This window comes from Actinia tenebrosa, unplaced genomic scaffold (assembly GCF_029948245.1).
Source record: "Actinia tenebrosa isolate PJP-AT-01 unplaced genomic scaffold, QUT_ActTen_1.0 PGA_scaffold10__47_contigs__length_13832649, whole genome shotgun sequence".
Lineage (NCBI taxonomy): Eukaryota > Metazoa > Cnidaria > Anthozoa > Actiniaria > Actiniidae > Actinia > Actinia tenebrosa.
The window spans coordinates 732777-760344 of record NW_028292570.1 but is presented as its reverse complement, the minus strand read 5'-3'; the positions used below and the strand labels follow the sequence as shown (position 1 = coordinate 760344).

General features: G+C 46.1%; 3 protein-coding genes and 1 non-coding gene across 4 annotated transcripts; all 4 read left to right on the top strand.

Annotated features, from left to right (window-relative positions):
• Window positions 1-10160: 10160 nt before the first annotated feature.
• On the top strand, window positions 10161-14671 carry LOC148912670 (uncharacterized). Its single transcript, XM_089026436.1, has 2 exons — window positions 10161-10601; window positions 14073-14671. Exons 1-2 carry the CDS (start codon window positions 10245-10247, stop codon window positions 14652-14654), a joined length of 939 nt encoding a protein of 312 aa, XP_088882562.1. The 5' UTR covers window positions 10161-10244; the 3' UTR covers window positions 14655-14671.
• Window positions 14672-14715: 44 nt separating this feature from the next.
• Trnay-aua (transfer RNA tyrosine (anticodon AUA)) lies at window positions 14716-14788 on the top strand. The gene has a single exon. It is a non-coding gene; the product is annotated as a tRNA-Tyr (tRNA).
• A 3336-nt stretch (window positions 14789-18124) lies between these two features.
• On the top strand, window positions 18125-22094 carry LOC148912669 (uncharacterized). The gene has a single exon (XM_089026889.1). The coding sequence runs from the start codon at window positions 18164-18166 to the stop codon at window positions 19295-19297; it is 1134 nt and encodes a 377-aa protein (XP_088883015.1). The 5' UTR covers window positions 18125-18163; the 3' UTR covers window positions 19298-22094.
• A 2555-nt stretch (window positions 22095-24649) lies between these two features.
• LOC148912668 (uncharacterized) lies at window positions 24650-26440 on the top strand. Its single transcript, XM_089026260.1, has one exon. The coding sequence runs from the start codon at window positions 24805-24807 to the stop codon at window positions 25810-25812; it is 1008 nt and encodes a 335-aa protein (XP_088882386.1). The 5' UTR covers window positions 24650-24804; the 3' UTR covers window positions 25813-26440.
• Window positions 26441-27568: the final 1128 nt, after the last annotated feature.

Below are 27568 nucleotides of genomic sequence, written 5' to 3'. Positions count from 1 at the left end.
GGCAGTCCTCACGAGGTAGTGGATCAGTACATTCGCTTTCTTCGCGACGCCAGCGAAAGAAACTGGCATGAACGTAGAAGCAATCAAACCGTTTACCACGATGGCAGCATCTGTCGTGCCACATCGTCGTGGCCGGACCCTCAAGAGTCGCCCAAGACGCGGTTCATCCGCAAATGATTAGTCACGCGACGTGGAGTCGATCCCCCCACATAGGGTTTAATTGTTACAGCATTATGCAAGACGAGTACGACAACATGAAAAAAAGAATTTGGAGACGAGGTTAAGTGGCGTGAAAGGATTGCCCGACGACCCTATTGCCTATCAAGCGAACACCGCCGGACTTCTGATCGCAGACGACCTGATGGGAGGAACAGGAATCGGATCATCGTCAAATCGCCAAGTGGTTACCAAGGGGAACCCACCACATGGACGTCAGTTTGGTCGTGCTAATGCAGAGAACGTGTTCCCGCCAACATGCGCCACCGCCTCCCTCAACGCCCACCGCATCGTGCGGTTTATTCGCAATCCTCGCGACAAGTCTCAGCCTGCACCTTGGCACGTCAGCGTTTCCGGGTAAGCCAAAGTTGTGGATGAACCGGCTTTGGAGGAAGCCAGCAGACGACATTTCCGTACGCCTCATTCGGGCATTTGATCATCCAACGCCCGACGAGTACCCGACTGTCGGTTGGCCCCCTTCCCCGAAGACTTGAAAAGATTCCAAAAAAACCTTCCCCAAGTCATAATCCCTATCGTTGAAATAATAAATCATGAAACGAACACACGTTCTGTCCTTATTTACTCTTTCTCTCTTTAATCTACATCCATAGCGATGCGTCCATCGTACCCTGAGAAATATGTCGTAAGCTTTACCACAAGGTCTCTTTCCTTAGCCCGTTATGCATTGTTGGGGTCCGTGAGGAAGACGGTGTAACGTATGTACTTGGTATACCGATCTCGCTGATGCGCTGAATACGCCATTCTCAGTAATCAGTCGGGGGTTGGTTCATGTTTTCCTAGTCGAACAACGCGTTTAGGGTAGACTTGGCGTACTGGGATCCAGAACTCTTGATGCTTTTCTTGACGCTTCCCACTTTGCTGGCTTCGGCGTCGAATCAATTGCGCTTCAAGTCGACTCGAGCTTCGGGTTCGGCTTCGGTCCTTGAGGGCTTCTTTCAAAGCTTTGCCTTCCAGTACCCTCCGAGGCCACGGTTAGCCACGCTTTTGCCTCCTCGGTCCACGGCAAGCGTCTTTTACGGCATTAATCTTGGGTAGAACGTATTGCATGGCCCACGCCCCAACCGGCCAATGCTCAGTCCCTCCTCCGGCTTGTCGAGGGTATAGACGGGAATGCTGCCGCCTCCTTCTTGGGGAACGTAAATGGGAATGTTCATGGTCCTTTCTTGAAATCCAACGATACGGGTGGTTACTCCTGAATTGAGGAAGGGAAGCTCGTGTCCTGCTTCGTCTTGCACGGCAAAGGCCACGGTCTGGTAACTATTCTTGGAGAGGGGGTAGTATTTAACGTGTTGGGGTTCGAACACGTATTCCTTGGGTTCGGCTGCAGCCCCCATGGACACGGACGAGAGGGGAACCACGTCCATGAGAGGGACGATCTGATCGCCGACGTGTTGGTTGTGGACCAGACTGCAGGTCACGTACGCATTCTTGGGAACGGCCTTGGTTTGGTGACCACGTCGATAGCGTAGGGACCACTTTGAGAACTAAGGACATCTTGATTGCCTCGAAGCTGGGTATACTGGTACCCCTTGATGCGAGCCACGCGATTGGATTGCGGCTCCGTATTGGTCTTCTGATCAGACTCGATATGGCCTGAAGGTCTCCATCCTTCCTTGCACGTAATCCTCACGAATTCGCCTGGACCCATGACGGCGGCGTCCACGCTTTCGTACTCCAGTCCAGCACTCGATCCATTGTTAAAGTTCATCAAATCGTAGAACCCCTTGGGCATGGTCAGGTACAATTCGCTGGGAGTAACGTTTTCTCCTGGTCCGATAGGATTTGCGGTATCTAGCATGGGTCCCAGACGTTCGTAGAATCCCATTTTTAAGTAAAAGCGATTTGACGTACTCACTTCGAGGCTGGATTGTATGAGATATACGAAAGAATACTCTGCAGTGTTATCGAGTTTGAAGGGCGTGACGAAGGAATGCCACTGAGTCGTACCGTCATCTTGCATCGTTCCAGATATCGGCGCGTCCATGGCGCTGTCGTTGCCTAGGCCTAACCTCATCATGGCCATATTCATCGTCGGTGCATTGTGTCCTACCAACACGCTGTAATTGCTCGTAAAGTCCCATTTAGTTTTAGACTTGTCAGCATTTATTTTGATCCCATTGGTAAGAAATTGATCGTAAAGGTCATCCAAGCTCTCTCTTCCTGCGAGGTTCATATTGATGAGCACGTCTGACCCTGAGGAATCGTCTATCCACGTGGCGACGTGAGCCGCGCTTGGCATTCCTCCTACGCCGAGCCCCTTGAATGCGCCTCCAACGCCTCCATTGGCTGGCTTCTTTTGCGTTTGCGGAAACCAACTGTCGAACACGGCATCCACGCCTTTTTTAAATTGAGCACACAAGTCTTGCACGCTGTTGACGTCGCTTAGAGTAAACGTGTGCTGCGCCCCAGAAGGCAGCTTGCTCTTCAGGTACCCTCCGGCGTCCAGTCTAAAGGTCCATTGGGTGGACTTGGACGTGCTGGCCACGGGAGGCAGCGTCACCTTGGTCAGTCCTACTCTCCATTGGTCACTCATCCTTTGGGACGCGGGTAGTTCGCCTGTAAAATTTCCTGGTCGGTTGGAAGGAAAGCGAGGTTTGGATTGGTTGGACAGAAGCGTCAAGCTCATAGAGGAAGAATCGTACTCGTCGGCTTGAGGGGTGAAGAGAAGGCAGAGGGTGGTGTCCTTAGTAGGTCTGTCTTTCAGCCAGACTGGTGGCCGGCCCTTGGTATCGGCCAATTTACACCCTACGCTCTCGAGGTAACTTCGGTTGACGCGTCGACGGAAGGGATGCTTGGATTCTTGGTAGCGGATGGCTTGAGCGGAGGACGTGGTAATGCGCTCGATCAGCGGAAAGTAATCGTGGCCCACGATCTCGTAGCGAATGAGATTCGTGTACAGCAGCAAGTCTCCTTTGGTCTCTGTGGTTTCCGGCGTCATGATGGCTTGGATTTCCACCGACCACACGCCCGGCAAGTGCCATCCTATGGGCAGCTGGACCACGAATTCCGAGGCGGTGTTGTCGTGGGTCTGGGGGTACTCGGGATCGGGCTTGCTGTTGAACCAGTAGATAAACGGTTTGCGTTCCAACCTCATGGTTTCTTCTTGGGTCCCAAGTCTTCGACTTGGCGTTCGTCGATCCAATTGGCGTACTTTTCAGGCCACCCTTGATATTTGACCAGCACTTGGGGACGACCTGTAGCGGGGTCCGTCCTGCGTTGAAGTATCTTCTCGATGCGATAACGCATGTGCTTTATTTCTTCCTCTTCGACCTTGAGCAGCTCCTCTTCGTAAAACGTGCCCTTTAATATATCCTCGCCGTCGTAGTCCATCAAGCGGTAGTACGCGGGAGGGCCGGGATCGCGGGCTCGGATCTTGAACCATTCTTCCGACCACTGAGGCAAGTAGCCTTTGTCGAAGATCGTGGTTTGACGGCTGATCCGGACCACGTCGCCCAGGTCAAACTTGTAAGGCCCCTTGAGCTTTTGTCGCGCTCCTCGTTCGGGACCGTACTCCCCGTACAATTTTTTCCACACCTCCCCTTCGTTGCCGCGATGGACCGAGGCCGGCGATTGCTTCAACGTGCCGTGGCGCTGATGGTTGTACGACTCCGTCAACGGACCAATCACGTCCACCCACCGTCGAGTCCCGTTTTCGTAGAAGTACTTCCACAGCCGCCCTTTCAACGTTCGCTGCAACCGTTCTACGATGGCGGCCTTGGTGGTGGACTCTCCCGACATGAGCTTGGGCGGAAGGGGGCAGCTGGCAAACAAGTCTTTGACATCCTTGTTGTAGAACTCGCTCCCCTTGTCTACGTACACGGTACGCGGCAACGTATGTTTCTTGTCCGGGTCTTGGGCCACTTCCTCGAAGATCTCGCGAATGCCCCGTGCCGTTTCTTCCCCCGTCTTCCGTTTCAGCGGCCGTACCCAGCAGTACCGCGACAGCACGTCGACCACGAACAAAATCCACCCCATCCCATCGTTGGCCGGCTTGTCCCACGTCATGTCCGACAAGTCCATCTGCCACTGCTCGTCCATGGAAAACACGACAAAGGGACGACGAGGATAATTACGCCGTGCTGGGCGATGAATTTGGTGTGTCGTCTGCGCTTCCAGCCACTTCTTCTTGATGGCTTTCGCTCGAGGTCCCTTGGAGACGTCGCCGGGGTCGGACAAGAACGCGGAGGTTCCCGCTAGGGCTTGGGGGTGTTCCGCCCCCACTTCGAAATACCGACTGTACCACTTGGACGCTTGTTTCTTGCTGGCCACCGTGGCGGCGGCGGCGGCTCCGATGCTGCTCTTCTTTCCTTTCTTCCCTCTCGTCTTTCCAGCGGCGGATCGACCTTTGCGCGTGGATGACGATGGATCCCCCGCAGCACGACGAGAGGCAGCATCGGACGCGTGCTTGACGTCCACACCCGATGCGGTTGTTGCTGATGTCGCCATCAGGCTGGTCTTCTCCGTTGCTTCCCGACACGATGGCGGCGGCTTTCTTGGCCAACCAACGCCCGATTCGTCCTGCGGCGATTTGAGTCATGACGACGATCGCGTCTGCCTTTATGTCCCCCTTCTTTTATGGACCTTTAATACCCATAAGGCAACGTGGTCAGGCCTTGATCAATACGTTGTCGTTTGGTATAGACCAAGCGCACGTCCTTGTCCATGGGTACCGTTCGCAGCACCTTGTGCGTGCTGTCCCTCACGATCTTGCGCGGGTAACTCACCGTCACCTTTTCGTTCTCTTGGACGAGCAGACGTTTCATGCTCTTGAGGTGGACCAGTTCTTTGGCGCAGGGGGTCAGGCTGATGCCCTTGCACTTCACGACGCACTCGCCCTTCTTGGTGCGGTACGCGTACGTCTTGGGGCCCAAGGACACGTATTCCACGATCCAGTTGGCGTCCGAATCGCCGCATTCGTCCGACCACTGCCCCAGCTGATCCCCCGTGTCCAGTTCCTCGTCCCCTTCCCGCGCCGTCTTGTAGATGATGGAATCCGTGTCATGGTACAGCACGCGGTCCCCCAGAGCACTCAGCTTGTCGTACAACCGCAAACGGGCCCAGGCCGTCACGAACGCAGGGATGACGACGTTGCCGTTGGGGTTGTACGTCGTGGACTCGCGGTGCACGTCGTAGTTGACTTGTACCATGTCGCCCGTCAGCAGCAGCACCGTCTTCACGTTGACCGTATCGTCGTGCAGCAGTTCGAAGAAGCGGCAAGGTTCCGTGACGTACTCGACCTTGCCGCGAAACGGATTCTGTCCGAACTTGCCCCACAACGAATTGAGGTTCAACTTGGCCACCGAGCGCAGCCCCGGATTCTTGACGACGTCTTCGTACCGAAGATCGATGCCCTGACTGGCCTTCACGGACCGCACGAAGTCCCGCTTCTTGTCTTCCGTGTCGCAATCGGACGGCCACCCCGAGGCTTCCATCTTCATTTTCAGATTTTCACGAATGTACGATCGAAACAAGTCGCTGCTGCGTTCGGTGTAGTGCCACACTTCGTGCACCTGTGCCACGTCGTACCCCTGATTCAGCGCTTCCTTCAACTCGGGGGTCGTCCACACGCCGTGACGCAAGCGCCGCTCTTCTAGGGTGTGCGTGCACTCTCCGTCCTCGTCCACGTCCTTGCCGTCACAGCAGGCCGCGCACAACGTGAACATCAGCTTGTGGTCGGCGATGCGCGGAAGCACGGGGAAGAACAATCCGCGGGGAGGGTCAACGTCGCACTTGACCAAGCCAAACCACTCTTCGTCCAGAATACGATCCGCAATCTCTTCGGGGTCCAAGTCCAAGTCTTCGCCCAAGTACACCATGGGGTGGCCTATGGGGTACTCTTCCTCCCACATCACCGTAGGGTACAGCGACACCACGTCCACGTACCGTATGCGATGCACGGGGTCCGAGCACAACATCAAGGCCATGGCCTCGTCGTCCGACTCGTCGACTTGAACTTCCCCCTCGCAGTAGGCGTAGAGTCCCACGGCGTTGGTGCGTCCGCCCATCAACGCTTCGCGAGGCTGTATGGGGTCCAGGTTCTTAATCCACTCGGGGAACACGTGATACTCGCGTTCCGCATCCCACACGTGACTCCACATTTCCACCACGTGATGTCCCGCAGCACGCAGTTCCAACGTTCTCTCCCGCGTCTTGTCGAACAGATCGCCCATGGTCACGCCCAGGTGAGCGTGAACCTGACTTCGCCGGAAGCACACCTCGCACCCGTGGTAGAAACACCCGTGGAATTGGTAGACGGTGTTGGTTCGCCGATCGTACCCGTCCACTTTGCTGCCTCGCAAGGTCACCTCGCCCTGCGTACTTCCGGCCCAACGCAGTTCGGGCAACCCCAACGAGTGCAACCACTCCAGGGCTTGGACCGATTGGATGTCCCGCTGGCGATACCCCAATGGCGGCACGACGCCCATCACTTCCGATTCCAAAAAGTTCTTCTTGAAGACCGTCAGGCAGGTCGAGGCGATGGTGACGCACTCCGCGAAGGGGTCCACGTCGAACTTGTCGACGTAAAGCTCCCGAAACTTGAGACATCCTCGGGCCATCACCATCACGTCTTGGATGCAATACTTCTCGATTTCCTTTTTCATCACGAACGTCTTGCCCTCCTGCTCGTGCCACCACGCCATGAACGTCTCCTTCTCGCGGACGTCCATGTCGTCCACGCCGTAATACTCGGGAGCGGGGAAAGGGCCCTCGTACTGCGTATTCTCCAACGTGTTGAAGAAGTGAGGAAAGTGACCCTTGTCGCCTCCCGAGGTTCCGAAGGTGGCTGGGAACTTGCGTAAGGCCATGGGAATAAAGCACACCGAATCTTTAAACGCGATCCCTTCCAGCGTCATGGTGATGACCTTACTCCCTTGGTATACGCACTTGGGCTTGATGCCTCGCTTGACGCACTCCTCCAGGATAGGATACGAGTCGTACCCCTTGAGGTTGTGGGCCATGAACGTGTACAAGGCGTGCACGTCGCGCTTGGGGCCCAACAACCAATCCATGAAGGCCGTGGCATCGTCAAACACGAACATCCGTTGTCGGCCGCACGTTCCTGCGCATCCTCGCGTCCGGTACTCTTCCACGTGAGAAGCACACTCGTGGCACGTCAGCAGCACTACCACTTTGTTGACCACGTGGCGTTCCTCCAGGCACCGAGTCTCGAAGTCAAAGAACGCCAGAAAGAACTTACGCTTTTCGTTCTTCTTGGGTCGCGTTTCCGTAGAATCGCTGCTCACGCCCTTGACGTAGCACAAGTGTTCTCCTCGCTTTACTTTCTTCTCCCGACACACCAAGCAATCGTATTCGTAACAGACGTGATCGTCGACCATGTACCACACCTTCGTCTTTTGATCGCAGCGCATCCGATCCACGGGGGTCTTGCACTCCCGACACACGTACCGTCGTTCACAGGTGGTATAGGTCAACGATCCCTTGCGACGTCGCATCAGGTGCGAACGGTAACACACGCCGGACCAAAACCCGACGCGGCAGGCGTCGCACGTGATGCGTTCGTTAGAATACTTGACGTAGTGGTCGTTCCTCTCTTCCCCACACCGTAAGCAAGAACGGACGCACTTGTGTCTCTCCTTATTGCTGTACCCCTTATTGCATTGCGTGCAGAAGTACGCCCGTCCCAACCACCCCGCCATCGACTCGATCCACGTGAAGTGCTCGTCCATCCAGTTCAAGTAAATGGGGGTCAACGTGCCGTTGCTCTTTCCCGTGCTGCTCCCGAACGAGGCTACCACGTACCGGTTCTTCTCGTCGTACACACACACCTCGAAGCCGTGTTCCTCATCCGTCGCGTAGCCCTCGTTGATGCTCGCACACCACCGCTTCACGTCGTCCAACCCGCACGCTCGATCCCAGGTGTCCTCCATGCCCATCTCGCCGTACCAATCCTGCAGCGACTTCTCGTACCCTCCTTCCACCGTCACTTCCAACCCCATCCCCTTCAGCGCCCGGTACAAGGCCCTACCCAGGCAATTCTCGTGCTCCTCGTCGAAGACCCGCGAGACCTTACGCCGCTTGACTTCCTCCGTGGTCTTATAGTGTGGCCTCTTCTTGCCCAACTGGTACTTGGTTAAGGCCTTCGTTTCACTGCAGGCATGCGTTCTTTGATGCCGATACGTCATGCCGCACTTCAAACACAGCCGATGGTGCAAGACCCTGGCCTCCCCATACAACGCATCGGGCAACACGACGTCCAGCATCGCGGGGTCGCCTTCGTCCAGCCACATCACCCATCCCTCCGTTTCGCTGCTGTACGTGCTCTTCCAGATGACCTCGTGATGCGCTCCCGGGCCTCCCTTTTGGCAAAGGACCAAGACGTTCGTGGTAGGGTGCACGACGCACCAACGCGCCAATATTTCTTCCCACGTCCATTCGTGCTGCACCTCCAACTCTTGCCTCACCTCGTCCCTCGTTCTCACGCTTCGCCACGCCAAGATCTGAATCACGTGTTCTGCTACCTTCGATCCCACCGCTGCCGGCGGCTTCCGTAGCACTCCCCTTTCCAACCGATCTCGCAACAGTTCGGGCGTCATGATGGTCGTCGTACACACCCGTCCTCGCCCCTTCACGTCTTTGACCACCGTCACCGTAATGTCCAACGATCGACCCAACATCCATTCCCTCTTGGACTGTTGAATCATTTCGATGGCGTTGGTCAACATCAGCCTTTGAAATTGAGGCGTGTGGTACGGACGTATGGCCAACGACACCGGGTAGTCCAAGTCCCCACCGTACAGGGTCATGCCTACTTGATCCCGCGCCGTCAATCCTTCCTCGCCAGCAATGCGTTCCATGACTTGATCAAACAAGCGTTCCACCCATCGCACCCCCCATTCGTCCTCTCCTTCTTCTCCTCCCTCGTCCAAGTCCTCGTCACCGTCATCGTCATCGTCGTCGTGACCCACGTACGGCCTACGTTGGCGACCGGCCTGTTCCAAACTGGACCTCGTCTCGATCCGATACGAAATGACCCGCGTCCTCATGGGCACGTTCACCGCAAACACCGAGCGCGCACAACTCTTAATCAGAGACGAGCTCCTCGTGCTCCTGCCTGATGCCATGGTGAGAAAACACTAAACGATTGCCCACGCCGTACTCCTCTATGACATACACTGTCGTACGCCCTCGTTCTGGATCCACCAATGCCTGCTTCACTCGGGCCCGTTCCCTGGCTCGGCGCGCTAACACGAACGCCAACCTCCTCTTCCGCTCCTGACGCTTTTCGATGGCATCAATCCACCCCGTTAACGTATTGGCTAAGCCGTGTACCGCCTTGACGTATTCCTTCGCGTCTCGCAAAAACTGAGGGTCGGGGGCGGTGCCTTCCTTATAATGTTTGGATAATGCCTTCGCAAAGCCTTCCTTCAGGAAATGAAAAAAGACACCCAGTTAAGATTCAACGGTGTACCCGTATTTATTCACGTATTCGGTTACATATTGTTTCAGCAATAGTACATCAAATTTATCTAACTCCCCAATGCCTCTAGTCTTTAACAACTCCACTACATTAAAAAATGTTCTTCGAACTAGAATGTATTGCGTGCTTGATAACATGTCTTGATTGCTATAATCATCTTGTCGCACTGCATCCAAGGCTTGATAAATGGTATTCTTTATTCTCTTACTCATTCTTTGCTTTCGATCGCATCTCTTTGTCATTTTCATACTGAGGAGTACTGCAGTGTTTAAAAAGCAAAACATAAGCTCATGCCTAAAGCCACGCCCACACGTAACGCTTCATCGTACTTACCACACTGGTATCTTCGTAGACTACGTTGGCTTTACTGGTGATTCACTATACGAAACCTATAGAAACCCCAGATCCTGGTCCACCTATATAGACCCCACCTAGGGGGGTGGGGGGACCCCCTACCCTCCCCTCCCTACCCCTATATATTTAACCTCATTTTCGTACCCCATCACCAAGTCGTATACCTAGATACCTAGTCCTTAGTTACCTTACTTAGCCAACGCCGTCCTTCATCATGCCTCCCAAGAGATCCAACCGCCGCATGGTCATCCCCCATCCAGAAGACAATCAAGTAGACCAAACTGCACCTACTCCTCCAGGAACGCCACCACCACCATTGCCTACCGAGGCCGGCGTCCCTGCACCGATGCCTCAGTTCAATCGATTCAACATTGACGATCCCTATGATTCCGATGATCCCGTGGTGGTTAACGCCCGCAATGCCTACATCAACAATCATGATTCGGATAATGAATCCAATGCCGAAGAAGAAGCAGGTCCTTCTGCTCCTAAGCGTAAGCGGGAGAATGTGGAACAAGAAGAAAATCAGGACGATGAGCCTGAAGCCGAGGCCAGTCAGGACGAAACCCTGGTATGTACCATTTGTATCTTGCCTTGCGAATGCAATACTTCAGAACCCTTCGTCATGACACCCTGCTGCAATCATCCCCTTCATGGCGCCTGCGTCCTGCACTACTTGGAAATGAAGCGTACCCACTTTAGCATCATGTGCCCTCATTGCACCCAAAACTTATGCGTGGGTCCTGATTACATCACGCCCGAACAATTCCCCGACGGGGTGGCCGACCGAGACGATTACAACTACGTCATTCACAACTACGTCATGTTTCGCTTGCCCCGTTCGTGCTACGAACAGTACTATGACGAAACCTACAGAAAACCTTACCATACCTATGCTCCAATGTTTCACATGCTCTTGCCCACCCCTAGGAAGCGCTTCGTCGCGTCATCGACTTCATCTCTAACGGCTACAAACAAAACAAACAAGACATCCGCGACATCTACCTCTTCTTCCGTCGCCAAGAACGACTAGTCACCGCATTCGAAAAAAAGTGGAAACTCTTTCGAGGCGACTTGAAAGGCATCCATGAACTCCTTCAAAAGCAACTTCATTCCTGCAGCATCCTTAAACTAGGCCTCACTCCTCCAGACACGACCTAAAGGACCTCTATTCTTTCAGACCGCAATCGCTACCACCGCCACAAACGTCCTACGCAAACACATTGGAAGAACCCTAGTCCTTACCCAACTGCTCGACAACCTTCACGACCTCCTCTACGACAAAAAACTCTGGTTACTTCATACCCAACTCAGCAGCGATACCCACCCTCTCCTTCACCAACTGCAATGCTATGAACGATGCCTCAAAAGCAAACTCAGAGTCGCCGGCGTCGACATCGAAAGATTCCTCGAACTCGAAGGAGGGGACTTTGTCACCGGCATGTTCTGGCTCGATACCCTTGCCTTTACCTTGTGAACTTCACCTTTGTGTTTTCTTCAGACCGCTGCCGTCACCTGCGCCATTTGCCTCTCCAACGTACCCCTCAACGGTCCCAACACCGTCCTGACCCTTTGTTGCAAACACCACTTTCACTACGACTGCCTCAACCAATGGCGTACTCGTCAAAACACTCAGTGCCCCATGTGCAGGGCCCGGCCCATCATCACCGATCCACCCTTCCTCACTACCCTGGAACTCTTGCCTCTCGACTCTGACGAGGACGACGATTACCAAGCCAACGACACCCCTTCACAGGACGACATCGACCACCAAGCGCAACCCTTTGCCATCATCCCCTCCACCACCATCGCTCTCGAAGATGCCCAAGACTACAGCTGCCACCACCGTACTCCCAATGCCTACGGCCCCATCGTCCTCCATTCCACCTATACGCGTCTCCACAACTTCCAGTTCACACAAACGTCTTCCACGCCTCTACGCTACCTACTCATCGCCCACGAGGCCCGCGAATACCCGCCCTCAGGATTCATCCGCGTCCAAATCTCCACCTCGGCCACCATCAACCACTACTTATTCGCTTCGGCCATGTGGAGAACGTACCAGGACGACAGCAACATCATCTTTACTTACCTGCCCTTGGTCGATGGCCTCAATCGCGACCTTTCCCTCCCGCACTTCAATGCCCACACGTCCGTCTACGTCTACGTGGCTCCCTACTTCCACACGGACAACGACAACAACCCCAGCATCTACATCATGGGGGTCAGCACCAAAAAAACATTACGCGCTACCAAAGCCTCCTTTCTAAAAGCATTTCCACGTTGTCCTTTTCCCTCATTAGAAGGCCTCTACTACACGCCCCGACACCCCAGACGACCCCTCTCATCTGATATGTACGTGTCAAGAGGCTCAAGATCCTGACTGTCTCCAATGCAACGAAGCGGTCAAGGACTCCGAAATGGACAACAAACGATTCTTCTTCCCTCCTGACTTCCAAAAACGCACTCCTTCACACCTCATCACTGACGTGGCCGACGCTCTGGACGCATGTCCCACCTTCCAATTGTTCCTCGACTTCTTATCCATCTTCAACAAGAAAAAGAACTCCAGCCCCTGCAGCTGTGGCTGGTGCACTTCTTAATACCTCACTCTTCCCATACAGACCTACTGACGCGTTCACCCCGACGAAGACCTTTGCCAATACTGCTCCCCTCGTTCACGTTTGAAACTACTCTTTGCTCCTCAACAGTGCTGCGTCTGCTACTCGCCTCTTCCCGATCATCCGCTTCAACGACACCTTCCGACCGAAACACTTTACTCCGACTCCAACACGACCTCCTGCTGTGCCCAACCCATACACACCGAGTGCCTCATGCAGTGGATCCTCAGCACGGGCTTCAACTACACCTGTCCTTACTGTCGTACCCCTCACGCGCTGCCTCAATGGCCCGGCTCCTTGTTCGTCAACTACCTCGAAGGTCACTTCTCTCAAGTGTACAGCGGGGACCCCGTCTGGGAAATGGCCCAACCCACCATGGCTCGCATCATGCTCCTCTTCTTGCGTCACGTCCACGACCTCATCCACATCCGACCCATCGCTCACGTCAATTTCCACAACACCATCAAACCTCCACCGTGCCTCCTCTGTCACAAGCCCATCCCTTATTCAGGTCAAGAAGGGACCATCGATTACACGGGTCAATACCACGTCTTCAACTGCCGTCAATTCGCTCTTCGAGGGTACATGCCTCCGCCACCTCGTCACGTCCCCGTCCAAGCCTGTCATTCCCTCTGCCTCGTGCGCTACATGGACCAACACCGTCATCACTATCCCATGCCGTGTCCTTGTTCCTCCCTCCCTGGACCTCCACACCAAATCTGCGTCACTCGCTTAGACACCTTATTTAAAACGTTCATTCGTCACACCCGAGACGCCGCGGCCGTCCAATGGGCCAGTCGCCTGTGCATCCAAGAATTCCAAACCAACACCTTCCACGTCATCCTCCTCCACAAACAACGACTCCGTCTCGTCCGACTTCATCAACGAATCCATCCGCCCCACACTCCTCTCAACCACGTCAAGTTCTCCCTCGACTACCAGTCCCACATGCGTCGCTACCTGACCTCGCTCGACCTCAGTCCTCTCCCTGGCCTAGCTCGTTACGTCCTCCGCTACAAACGCTGCGATGCATGTCTCGCTTACCTTCCTGAATGGTTCCCCCAATGCAGAAACTGTACCACACCTTTCCAAACTCTTCGCAATGGCAAACGCGTCCGACGACACGACTTATCTAATTAAAAAACATTTCGTTTGTTAAATTTATGTACTGCTTTTTTCATTTGACCAATAAAAAACCTTTCAACACACCTATGACTCGAGTTTATATGCTAATTCCTTCCGGATCCCTACCCTAGACTACCTTAACTTTACCCTTCTACTTTCATAGCAGCCCCGGTGGTCTAATGGTATGATACTGGCCTAGCTGGCTGGAGATCGAGGTTCGACTCCTCGCAGGGGAGCTTTTCTTTTTTTACTTATTTATTTATTTATTTTTCTTTTTTTATTCCTTACCTTCTTAGACTCAATCCTCAGCTAAGGTCTCCAAAGAAGCCAAGCCTACCCCCACCGTCGACGACCAAGTCACGGCCAGCCTCATCAAAGTTCGTGGGAACGACCTCTCCAAAGCAAAACCCAGACCCACCCTCGAAGAAGAAGAAAACGCCAAGTGGTTCGTTCATTCTGAAACCCACAAGCGCTACCTCATCCACAGCCCCGATACTCCCAAGGAAATAGCCAACGACCTTGCTCGAGGCATTGGCAAAGTCCTCGTCACCAATCATGGCATCCTACGACGCATAGGCTTTCTCCCTGCTTGGAACACCTATACCTTTGCCATGGTCAATCCTCCTCAAGGACCTCACATTCACTCTGGCGATCCCAGCCTCATCGAAGCGTACGCCCAATGGAAGATCAAGGTTTCCAACGATGCCCTCCGCACATACGAGCAAAAGGAAGAAAAGCGCAAAGTAGAAGAGCGCAGGGAACAACGCAAGAAACATATCAAAGAAAGTCGTGACCGATGGATGAGATCCAAGGGGCATACCTGCGTTTGCTCCTGTGACACCTGTACATGTAAATGTCATGAATACCCCACCTATTAAAAACCGTTAACCTCAAACCCACGTCTTGACTACCTTTTCAGAACACCTCCCTAAGTAAGTGCTCGCGGTAGCTCAACGCGTAGAGCGTCGGACTATAGTTCCGAAGGTCGCTGGTTCAAACCCAGCTCGCGGGACCTTATACTTTTTCAAGGAAAATAAAAAGAAAAAATCACTCACTACGTCACCCGGCCCCTCCCCACTTACGTCACCCGTTACGTCACCCGTTCCCGTCTCCCCATTGGGCGATCCGTCACCCCATTCGTTTCCGTTTCCGGTGATTTGCTATGGGAACAGGAATACATGCATATATAATCTATGAATAAATTATCGTGACCCTATACATAGACATACATAACTACTGCTGAAGTTTCTATAGTCTCCTAGCAACCGCTATCTGTGTCGTTGAGAGTGAGCGCTATAGCGGCTGCGTAGGTGAGGCTATGAAATTTTTTGCGTGAGAAAATGCAACAAATTTCGCGAAAAATTTCCATCATCATTTCATCGCACTGATCAGTTGTTCTTGTAACCCCATCATCATTTCATCGCACTGATCTGTTGTTCTTGTGTCCCCATCATCAGTTCATCGCACTGATCAGTTGTTCTTGTGTCCCCATCATCATTTCATCGCACTGATCAGTTGTTCTTGTGTCCCCATCGTCATTTCATCGCACTGATCAGTTGTTCTTGTGTCCCCATCGTCATTTCATCGCATCAACTAAACAAGGTTCACTCTGCATCCTTACCACGCTTTAGATCGCCTAAGATCGCCTAAGATCGCCTGAGATGCCATACACGCTATCATTTTTTACTTAGATTTTCTTAGATTGCAGGCCTTATGTTATGCCATATATCAGTCGACTAAAACAACTTTCAAAGTAAGATGTCTTTTTCCAAAATAATTCCGCAGTTTCATTTTAGATTTTATACGTGTAAAATATATTTTCCCTATCAAATTTAAATCTGAGAATAATTTAGTTTTTTAAAACAATTCTAGAAATCTCCGCATCGTATGCTCAGCTTTTGCCGCATTTTGCTGTTAGCGCAGTTTCAGTTTCTCTCTTTAAATAATAGGAGAAGAGCAGATTTCGAAAAAACTCACTAAACGGCCTCAAATCGCGCTGAAACTTCGCCAGACTGTTGAACAATGTACAAGCAATGACTGTATCATGTCTTAAAGCAAATTTTTGATTGAAGCATTTTATTATAATATCTTCATGATATCTCCCATACATTCCCTAATAAGAAGAGAGTCCAACTAGCTAAAAACTAGTGTGAGCTGCGTCGGTGTTTCTAATGAAACAGTAATGATAAAAGGGTAAATTTTACACCGTGAAAAGATGAAAAAACTTACTGACGTTTCGGATGTTAGTCCTTCGTCGGAATAAAAGAAGAACTGAGGACAAGTTTTCAATGATTCTTATATAAAACTACACCGAAACAAATTGTAAAAGTTCTATGAAAGCAGCTGCGCTCTAACTTGTGCTGACGGATGATGTTTTTATTTTATTTTTTAAGGGGAAGAAATTAAGCGAGGCATTTCTCAAATAAATGCAACTCTGCATAACTAGACTAGAAAAGACTTGAGTTTTTACCTAGTTTTTTCTCATCTCTCAACCCGCAAAAGTAAATATAGTTAAATAAATTATATATTTTTATTTTGATAATGGTATTAAAAAACTTTAAAAAAGTAGACTAGAATTATTTTAGAGTTTTGTCGGGACTTGCTCAGGCATGTTCAATATTATTAGTAAGAAGTAAGAAGTAAGAAGTAAGAAGTAAGAAGTAAGAAGTAAGAAGTAAGAAGTAAGAAGTAAGAAGTAAGAAGTAAGAAGTAAGAAGTAAGAAGTAAGAAGTAAGAAGTAAGAAGTAAGTAAGAAGTAAGAAGTAAGAAGTAAGAAGTAAGAAGTAAGAAAACTTTTCGAACGAAACACTCCGCACTACAGGGTGCTGCTGTTGCTGCTGGTGCTGCTGTGAATCAATTTCACGATGTCGGTAAAGTCTTTCTTCACATATAGATAAGAAATTAGCAAAACCAATAAATTTGCTCAAAAATATTAAGATTGAATATGTTTCCTTAAAACTACAGTCACAGCATAAGTTTAAAAAAATTTCCAGTTATTTGCAGTTTAAATTCCTTTTAGTTCCTCGACCAAGATAAAGCAGGGAAACTGTTTCGTACATGTCGTTCATCACTATTTCTTGGAGATTAAGTTAACAAATGAGAAGACAGTTAAAGTGAGTCAGGAACGGGTCTGTTTTTCCGATATACGGTGGTCCACAGGGGCAAAACCAAATTCAATTGAAAACGGGAAACAAAATAAAATCACGCAGAACACAACAATGTTTCGGGAAACAAAATAAAATCTTAATGGAATGGATCCAACAAACATGTTTGCTAGGTGTGTGGTGTGCATGGATCATGGGAAAAGACTTCAAATTTTGTCCGAGTTGTGGCAAAACCGCGTCTAGCACACCAAAAACTAAGGTTTCTGCAAGTTCAATTGAAAATTGTGAGGCCTACAAAGCAAAAACGTTAGGAGAAAGATGTCAATTCTTCAGTAAGAACTCGACGAAAAAGAATAAGATGGACGAGCCCGTGACAATTATTATAGGCATCGGTAATTACAGTCATGGAGTTATGAAATCCGTTAGAGGGAAGTCCTTACCGCTGAAAGTTTCAAAACTTGCTTCGGCGAACACTGTCCATCTTCTTTTTACTTCTTTTTCTGCCCTTAAGGACGTTCAAGGGTAAAAGATCCCATCGTCTTTTTTTTTTTTTTTCATTCCCAGTTTTGTATTTGCTCATTTCATTATGGTATGCAAGAAAACAACTTTTTCGCCTCTTCAAACTTTTATAGCTCTAGGTAAAACAAAGTTGATAATCCTCATGTTTTTATTTAGTTTTTTTTTATAAACGTACTTCGAAATACCTAACTTTACAGGAAAAATGAAAAAATCTTACAATGAGATCAAATCGGGATCACATATTTTGTGCATAACTAGAATATATTCTAACGTAACGTGAAAAAAGTTCCAAGTCCACCCTTGTAGCCCAATAACATTACATATTTATACGGCTTTCAACATAAGTTTAAATGCCAAGCAATTATCAGGTTATTTTCAGTTGATATATATGCATGAAGCTGCTGAGAAACGCCTGCATGCAATTTCTCTCGTTCTGGTACACGCACAGTACTAGCTAATTTGTTGCAACAATCCGCAATGTTGATAATGCACATTACGCGCTTGTATTTTAAACATCAATTTTGAAGAAATTTAAAGAAATACAAAGGCGTGTATGTTCTTGATTAACGGAACAAGAGAGAAGTGTTAGAAGAAACACGACCTGTACTGCATGTGTTTCTAGTCGCAGCATTCGGTTTAAACTAGTGTAAGTGGCCAATAAGAAACATGTTCCCATAAATAAAGCTAAGAGTTTAATTTTTTTCCCACGGATTTATTGCAGAAATAAGTAGAAAGGAAACCAAAGCAAGGCCAAAATACTGAAGATGAGTGGCCAAGACCCGAATGAAGACATTGTAAATAGACATAAGATAAAGATAGCAGAGTTGGAAAAACAGCTACAGCAACTTAAAAGAGATTATGAATGCTCTACCAAGGAAACCAAAGGGCTACGACAGCAAGTTGGTGGCTGCTCTACCAAAATCAAACAGCTTGAAAACGACAAAGCAGTTCTCAAGGTCGAAGTGAACGAGCTCAAGAAAAAGATAAAATCGTTGCAAGATGAAGTGAAATATTTTTCGACCAAATCCGCCATCACTGACCTAAAAAAAGAAATAAAGGAAAAGGACGCTCGAATCGATCTCATGGAAGAAAAATTTAAGAAAGAACTAAACGATGTTAAATTACAAATGGAAAGAGAATCCGTTAAAAAGGACACTCGAATAAAAGTGTTAGAAAATGAAGTGAAATATTTTTCAAGCAAATCCGCCATCACTGACCTTAAAAAAAAAATGGATTCCATGGACAAATCACATACCGAAAAACTAAACGTCGTAAAAATACAAATGAAGGAAAAACTAAAGGAAAAAGATGCAAAAATTCAGAGTATGTACGAAAAGCTGAATTCAAAAATGGATGATATGAAAAAAGAAATAATTTTTTTTAGTAAACGATGTCAAGAGAAGGATGCTGAAATTGAAAGGAAAGGAAAAGATTTGGACAAATGCATGGCTGAAATTGACGATCTTGAAAAATCTCGAAATACTCTGTACATTGGTCAGCTGTGTGCGAATGTGATGAAAGCAATGTATGGGAAAGTCTTGCCAATATGCTCAGGTGAAGGAGGAAACGATTACAAGCAGCCACATCTCAGAGATATTAAAAAAAACATTAACGAGTTTTGTAAAACTGAAGAGGATAAAATAGAAGCTCAAAGAAAGTGGAAAAAATTGCAAACCGAGAAGATTGATCCAGATGAAGATAAGGTTAAGGAAGTAGTTGACTTCATGGAAGAAATGTTGGCAGAGAGGAACGAAGTGGCCCATCCTCCTTTGCGTGAAAAGGAATTGCAGTATATCGAGGATATTGCAAGTAAGCTACCAGGTCAGCAGAAGCAACATTTACAAAAGGTGATCCAAATTTCTAACACAATGCCTACACACTTTGTTGCAATGGCATAAAGAAACTTACGAGCTTGAAACTGCAAGCAGGGGTCCTGTATATATATATAACTTCTTTACTTCAGTGTTTTCTCTGATTTTTTTAAATGCTTATATATATACGTTTTTATCAATTTTTATCAAATTCTCAGCTCTTACTTCAATTTTACTCTTGAGGACATAACGCATTCAACCGACAACGCAAATCAAAAGCGCGTAGCCACAAAATTGGTCTTACTTGGTGTTGCAGGATATAATGTATTCTGGGTTATGGCTATTGTATTGCAGGGTACTGTTTAGCTCCAAACTTATTGTTCTCGGTTATTGTTTTATTGTCTTCATGGCTCAGGTGCCCTGCAACACCAAGAAAGAGCCAATAAACTCAACAGAAACACTTCTTTAAATTTTTAATTTAAAAACCCATTCGTTACGATTGCTCAGCGAATCATGCACCTCAAAAAAAAAATCATAGATACAATTTTTCTCATTTTTGTTTACCATTAATATTAGGCCTTGTGCAAACATTTATAAAAGCTGTGCGCGCTTGCCAGGCTATAGTGCGCACACCACCCACGCCGATAGCTTTTAAGCTGTGACGTATTTCCGGCAACTGCTCACAAAATTCTTTAAAACCAAGCGAAACATTTCTCCATCTCTTAAAGACCCATTGCCACTTACCGTGATGCACCGCAGTCACAGATGAATTTCGTGGTCCATTAAATTCAAAGATTCATATATTGAATAAGAACTTCATGTTAAATCCTTTTCGCACATAGCGCTAAGGCACAATAATGATTCTTTTACATTTTTTTAAGAATTTATTCAAAAGGTTAGAATTGTTTTTTCAGTGGTGACACGATTCAAAATGTAAACAAATTGTGATGCATCACGGTAAGTGACAATGGGTCTTTAACGTCTACCTGAAAACAATTATAGAACTTTGCACAACAAATCCTGTCCTGAATTAAAAGTAAGATGAATTAAAAAATCTTTATAGTTTTTTGAGCAATTCGGAACTGCTTTTCGATTCGGACCCGCAGGAAGTCTTTTTTTCCATGCACGATTGACACTTAAAACTCTATGAAGATAAGTTTTAAATAGGGTTTAATTTTTAGATTTCATATATAAGCAGGCAGCACTAAAATAGTCCGAGAGAATATTAAGCATTGCAGCTTATATTTTTAATAGAGTGCAAACCATATAACCGTGCAATAGCACAAAAAACTAAAGAGCACTAAACACATCTATTTCTTTTGTTTTCAAGTGTTCCCGCAAACTAGTAATATTTTGATGTTGTCGTTATTAAGCTAATGGTTGCAAGCATTAGAGCAAATTTATATCTATATAGATTAAAGTTTCAATCGTTTCATTGGTGCTATAGACCTAATCGGCTAACGTGTTGCTATGTACGTTTCCACCCAATTCAAACCACATGGGACTAAGTTTCATTGCTCGTTACATTTTGGTTTCACAGTTGAATTCGTAGAGACAAACTCTTCTATTCCCAGAAGGTTTGAATTGGATGGTAACGTACATAGCAACACGTTAGCCGATTAGGTCTATTTCGTACTAATTAGTTCTGAGTACTAGAGTGAAGTCATTAAACCCGTCAAATATATATTAGACTAACACACATTAGTAGAACAAAAATTCCATTGTTTTCTTTTGTGTCTATTTGACCGATTACACATTGACTAGTACTGTTTTGTTTCAAAGGTTAAATGCCTTCACTCTATACGAGACCAACACTCGGGGTCTTAAAATATCTGAGTAGAAGGAGCTGCCTTTGCTCTAAAAATATCTGCAAACGGTTAGACCTTAGCCGTGGATCGGATAACCACGTAAAATGGCGGTCCCGTCTCATTCAGAGACGTTAAGCATAGAGGGCGCCACAAGTTTATCAGTTACAACTGTCACGTGTCACCCTCTCTAAACAAATTCGTCAATTCAATTTTTGCTTTCATTTTCTACGTATGCATGCTTATATATGTTTTTCAAATCAAATTATGAATATTAAATAGCTTAATATAGTTAGCCAACAAAAAAAGGTAGCCGAAACCTAAAATGGATCTTTAAGGATCATGGTAATAATTTCATAGCTTTTTGATGCAAACTGCGGCTGTTATATCACAGCATGGGGCAATAATCACAACAGAGCCCTAAGCTACACCTGTAGCGAAAGCCCAAACATCGAATTAGAATTATAGAATTTATTCATTTATTATTTTATTTATTTTTTATCTAAATTTGTTAATAAGATATTTGACTAGGTTTACCAGGGACGTACTCAGATGGGGTTATGCAAGGGACCCTTGTACTACAAGAGCCTAATTTCGACTTTTAATTCAGTTCCACACACAAATTTCGTAAGATTTTAAATTCCAATTTTCTAAAACGAGAAATGAAAAGTCGGTGCTATTTTCCGTACCTTCCACACTACTAAAACTTTTTTTCTTCAAGAACGAGTTACACATACGAATACACTTAAATTTCAACACTAGATCTCGCAGGTATGCCCCCTCGACCCCTATCACCCCTCCCCGCCCCCCTCCTCCCTTCCCGGGTGCGTCCCTCTACCAAACTGTACATTGTTGTTTCTAAGGTTTTTATTTAATAATTACTACTTAGTACAAGACTGTAAAAAAGGCACTCTTGCAAAAAGGTTAGCTAGCAGTGTAAGCCCCTTGTGCAAGTCACAATAAGATTAAGCCATGTAATTTTTCAGTTTTGATCGTCTGTCTCAGAAAAAAGAGGCATGTTATGAATAAATAAGAATCACCAAATGAAGTCCAATAAAATCACATGTCTTCTTGTGGAATCTGTTCTGCGTTTTCTTGCACTATCAGCTATTATATTATCATTTGTGAATAGAATTATTTCCACAATTAAAGTTGCAGGGGTAAGAAATCAAAAAAAAACAACCTTGAAACCATGACGTGACGAGCTATTATAGTGCACTGTCCTCTCACATACGGCTGTTGGATCTAGGGATTTGAATTCTAGACTCGCATTAAAGAAATGGAAATAGTTATCGTATGAGTGGGAAACATGCGGTACTGATTTACAGCACGTACTGGGGTACGACATGCCGTAACATTGAAATGGCTTCCCATAAGAATGGTTATCGTATGGGTGGGAAACATACTGACTTACAGCATGTACATAAAACACTACCGAGAATACAAATCATGATTAATTATTATACATTATTATTTATTTACGATTTTTCAATGTATAAAACATTTGATGTTACTCGTTTCCTGGTTACTCTGTTGACTCTTTACTCATTACTCCGTTACTCGTTTTAGTAACACCCTATGGTGTGTATGGGAAACGTACAGTACTGACTTACAGCACTTTCAAGGTCTATGGTATGCCGTAATATTGAAATGGCTTCCCATAAGAATCGGTTAGCGTATGAGTGAGAATCATACAGTACTGTCTTAAGCCCCTCTCACACGGTACAATTTCTCGTGCAACAGAGACAAGTTGCACGAGCATGTCACACGTAAATTTTTATAAAAGCTGTTGCGGAAAGTAGAAGACGTTTCTACTATTGTCAGTGGTCTCACTGGTATAAATGTATGAGAACTGATTAGCATATCAATCATTCCACTTCAAACCTGCTACGGCTCGGACGTGTTCCTTCTAGCTCAGGCTTTACCAAGACTTCGAGCTTTACTGAGGCTTTGAACAATGTCTAATACTCTAGAAGTACCGCAGGACAGGGTCGTCGAAGCGCTTGGAGCTGTCCAATGTAAACACAATGAAGAACCAGTTCAAGATATCCCAGGAAGATTTCATCGACCGAAGGGGCAGACTCTCCAGCGCTTCTTAAGGCAAATATATTTTCCCTTTTGTTTTTGTTTTTGTTTTATTTTCATATTAAACTCCGGTCAAAAGAAAAGTAGTTTATGGCCTTTCGCTTCGTGTGGTTGTGTTTTAAAACGGAGTAGTGGTGTTTGTGGAAATATGTTTTGCCTCTTGCCTCGTGTGGTTGTGTTTCAAAACCCTCGAGTGGCGTTTGTGAAAAGTTTTGCCTTTCGCCTCGGTGGTTGTGTTTTAAACCCTTGAGTGGCGTAGTGGGCTTAGTGCGAATATTCTTTCGATATGTTCTTTGCGGTTGTGAAGCATTTTACATTTTTTTTCGTTTGTAAGTTTAATAACAATATTTGTGTGGTGGTAATTCATGCACCCTAAGTTGTTCAAGGCCTTTTGTTTGCTTTGCGCACCATTAAGCTTTCGCGGTCCCTCGTGCAAGTTATGCACGGGTTTTTCTTTCGTTTTCCAGGAGCACAAGGCTCTCTTTGGAGCATTCCATTTTTGTGTAGCTGCGATAAAAATTGCTGTATTTCGATATTGGGTCTAAAACGTGTTTGCCCTCCCGATCTAGGATGACAGTTTTGAAAGGGAGTCTAATTTTCCAGTCGGATTACTGGCGCTCAAGACTGTCATTCCCTGAGCCACTTCCTCCTTATTTATTGTTTCTCTTTTTCTTTTTAGCCTGTTTTTCCTTCGCAGGAATAGACTCGGTTCTCTGTAGTCTGTTCTTCGCCCGTCAGTGACAAACACGCCGTCATTGGTGTGAGAAGTAATAATATATTATAGGGTGACCAAGTGGATGTTGAACGGCAAGAATGATGAAACTCATTGCAGGTCTTTTCCAAGATAGATCGCAGGAAAATAAGTGAGACAAACTAAAATTTGAACTAAACAAAAACACAACTAAACAGCACAAAATCTGGAGCAGAACTGATTTACATGTACTTCAAATTACGAATACAGTTGCGTGATGAGTTACATCATCATTCCAAATATGGCTAGTACAAACATAACGCAACAAACTCGAATAAACCTTCAACCAGTAATGTTTTCAACCAGTTTGTTTTCAACCAGTTTGTTTTCAACCAGTTTTCAACTTGGTTACAATAGATAATATTAGTTATCTAAAATATTAATATGAATTAATCTTTATCAGACTGATAAAGTAATCAGAGAATCTGATGTAGGAAGGTCGCGTTTTAGTACTGAGCCTTTTAATCCAAAGAAATCTGGGGTGAAATTGTCAATTTATACATGTATGTATTTAACAATAACTTATGTGCGCTTTAAACACAATCAATTTATTTTGCTCAACATATTTTACATTTAACTTTATACATATTACATAATTATCGTTTTAGTTGTTGTTAGAGCCAAGTTTTAAAAAGTGTATAAACTTACCAATATTAGCTTCATCCACAGCCACAACTTTTACATTTTTAATGGCTTTAAACCTTCGTCGAACGCCATTTGGAATTTCGACTGCGACTAACCAATCAGAAGCTACTTCCCGGTCGGGAAGTAGCTTCTGATTGGTTAGTCGCAGTCGGCTCTGGGTCAACGAGATTGATGTCACCTTTTGTGAAATTCTTGGGAAAACTTTCTTGTTACAGCTTTCACGCGGAACTGGTGATTGGTCTTGTAGCTTTCGGTTTGAAGGAGACGATAGGATTTTCACCGGGTTGTTTGTCCAACACATTCTAAAAATGACCAACAAGCAACAACTGGCTCTTGGTAATGCGGCAAGAAATATGTCTCCTGATGAACAGGCAATCGGTCTTATCACAAGTTTGGTAGCACAACCGGCAGTGAATTTCGAGTCTTTAGAGATTACAAGGCATACAGGAGAAATCAGCGAGTTGAAAGAACAACTCGAACAAAGAGACGCCGAGATAATCGAGCTTCGAAAAAATGTAAAGCAACTCGAAGAGAACAACAATAATCTTCTCATAAAACTGGAAGCAAAAGACGAGGAAGTGAAGATTTTGAAGAAACGTATACAACTACTCGAAGATGAAAAGAAAATCCTTAAAGAGGAATTGGCTGCCGTTCAGTTCAAGTTGAAGAGCATTGAAGAAGAAATGAAAAACCTACAACAGTCTAGGCAAGACGACGAAGAAAAGTCCTCAAAAGTGGACGAGCAAATGAAAATGATTCACTACGCTTTAAAAGAGATCAAAAAAGATTTAGCGGCGACTAAATCTGAGAATGAAGTCCTAAAGAAGCAGATTCGTCATCAGTCTCGGTACGTACCCGGTGCTCTTCCACTAATGCCTGTACCAGCGAGTGAAGACGCGAATGCTTTGAAAACTCTAGGAGAAATGTGCCTACAGATTCAAGCTGGGTTCTACAAGAAAATCCTTCCCGGCTACTTCACTCCCATAAGGAGTTACAAAATTGCAACTCTGAAAAAAGATATTGAGAAGCTTTCTAAAACAGTAAACGAAAAGGCTGAAGCTCGTAAAGGATGGGAAGACCTCAAATCCACTCTACAGTTGAGGGAGGAAGATTTTGAAGAAGCTCTTGATGCTCTACAGGAAGGATACAACCGAAGCCACGATTTAAAACCACCAAACCTAAATGTAAAAGTGCTAAAAGAATCGGCTGAGTTATTGGAAAGGCAAAATATCTTGAAGGGATGGATCTCTCTGGAGCGAGTCAACGGTCTGATAGATATTTGGAAAAACCTCGTGGACTGTGGTGAAAAAGCCTGAACACTTATTGCAATATCTGACTGAAACTTTGCTACGTAGTAAGCCAAATCTCAAGCATTCGCTTTGGAAATCTGATGGGATAAAAGAAAACGGGAAAGACCGCTTTTAGCAACATATATAACGCTAGGGATAGGAGATTGCTGGACAGTTTTTCATTGTGATCCTTAATACAAAAGGAATGTCTGTAGTTTAAACCATAAACTTGAACACACAATTTCTAATTCACCATATTCACTAACTAGAATAGAGATACTAAATAGAAATGCCTTGTAAATTAGTATTAGAATCTCGACAACATGGTACTCGGAATCGCTGAAGTTTTACAGCACACGCGCGGGAAAATCGACAAATATTTTCTAGAACTCATTAGATTTGGTTTACCAAAGTTCATCTTGTCAGAGTAATCCTTCGTCACGGTAGACACACAACGTTCGATTCATTAGTGTTATGTTTTAATGGTTATAAGTCTCAGCCTGTTCGATTTTCTAGAAATTCTTATTATTGAATTGTAACCGCTGCGCAGTTGCGCCTCTAATTTGTGCTGATGATGCTATTCTGTTTTCAATATTACGTTAGTAGATTTAGGGGAAATTCTCGAATAAAATACGACTTGTGATCTGCAGAACTAGTTTATTGAAGGCAATATGAATGTAATTCAAAGGGTCATTTTCTGCAAACCTAATACTAGACATGTAAGAAGATAGATTATGATATAATGCGGACTCTTGCTGAGAATAACCGAACCTATTTTTAAATTTTAAAATGTTTACTTCTTGAAAATGAAACTTCTCCAAAAATGCAACCTTGCAGGCCAAGATAGAACTAGGAGGTTACAACTAGAAGCCAAATCATTTGATAGAATCTCAATATATTTTTCTTGGAATAGCGGAAGTTTCTATAGTCTCCTAGCAGCAGCCCTAGCTAAATTTTAAAACCACTGTAGTGCGCCCTAACTTTTGCCGATGATGAATTCAATGTCTTATTATTTTTTCAAGGCTAAGAAAAATGTCATTATTGATTTATTATGATTTTCGTTAAGAATAGTGATCAGTTTCATTAAAAAGAATATAACAACCTATTTTTCAAAGCCGGAGATCTTGTTTTTAAGAAAAACCCAAGTAATGGAAAACAACTTAAGTTTCTGCCTATGCTGATGATAGCATTTTTCAAAATAGTGATAAATGTGAATAGACAGCTATGGAACGTAGAAACAATCGTGTGGGCGGGAAGGCATTTGATTGGATTAGTGATCAGTTTCATTAAAAAGAATATAACGACCTATGGGTTAGGGTTAGGGAAACAATCGTGTGGGCAGCAAGGCATTTGATTGGAGAGGAATGGTTCTATAATTGTTCTGGCAGCCGTATTGCCTAATGAAATATGAGGAAAGAAATAATAAGATGATAAGATAAATAAGATTTAACAATGGCTCTTTACATCAGAGAGCCGGTTCTTCATCCACTGAAATTCCAATTAAATTTTTTGTTGATTTTTTCGGAGGGAGAAAAACCAGAGAACCCGGAGAAAAACCCTCATATCACAGGAGAGAACCATGCAACAAACAACTCTATTCACATACGACACCGAGCCGAGCGCAAAATCTGTGATTCTTTCATTCATTCGGTTAACATTCAACAGTAATGCTTTTTGTAGAATCAGAACTGATCAACACAACAATTTCAGACAGAGAAACACGTACAGCGCGATGCGCAAAAGTATGCCCGCATTTATTTTATAGCGGTACAGCATTAAAACG

Coding starts and splice junctions, on each gene's coding strand:
- LOC148912670 (XM_089026436.1), top strand. CDS start 10,245: ATGCCTCCCAAGAGATCCAACCGCCGCATGGTCATCCCCCATCCAGAA. Junction 10,602..14,072: donor CCAGTCAGGACGAAACCCTG/GTATGTACCATT, acceptor TTACCTTCTTAG/ACTCAATCCTCAGCTAAGGT.
- LOC148912668 (XM_089026260.1), top strand. CDS start 24,805: ATGACCAACAAGCAACAACTGGCTCTTGGTAATGCGGCAAGAAATATG.
- LOC148912669 (XM_089026889.1), top strand. CDS start 18,164: ATGAGTGGCCAAGACCCGAATGAAGACATTGTAAATAGACATAAGATA.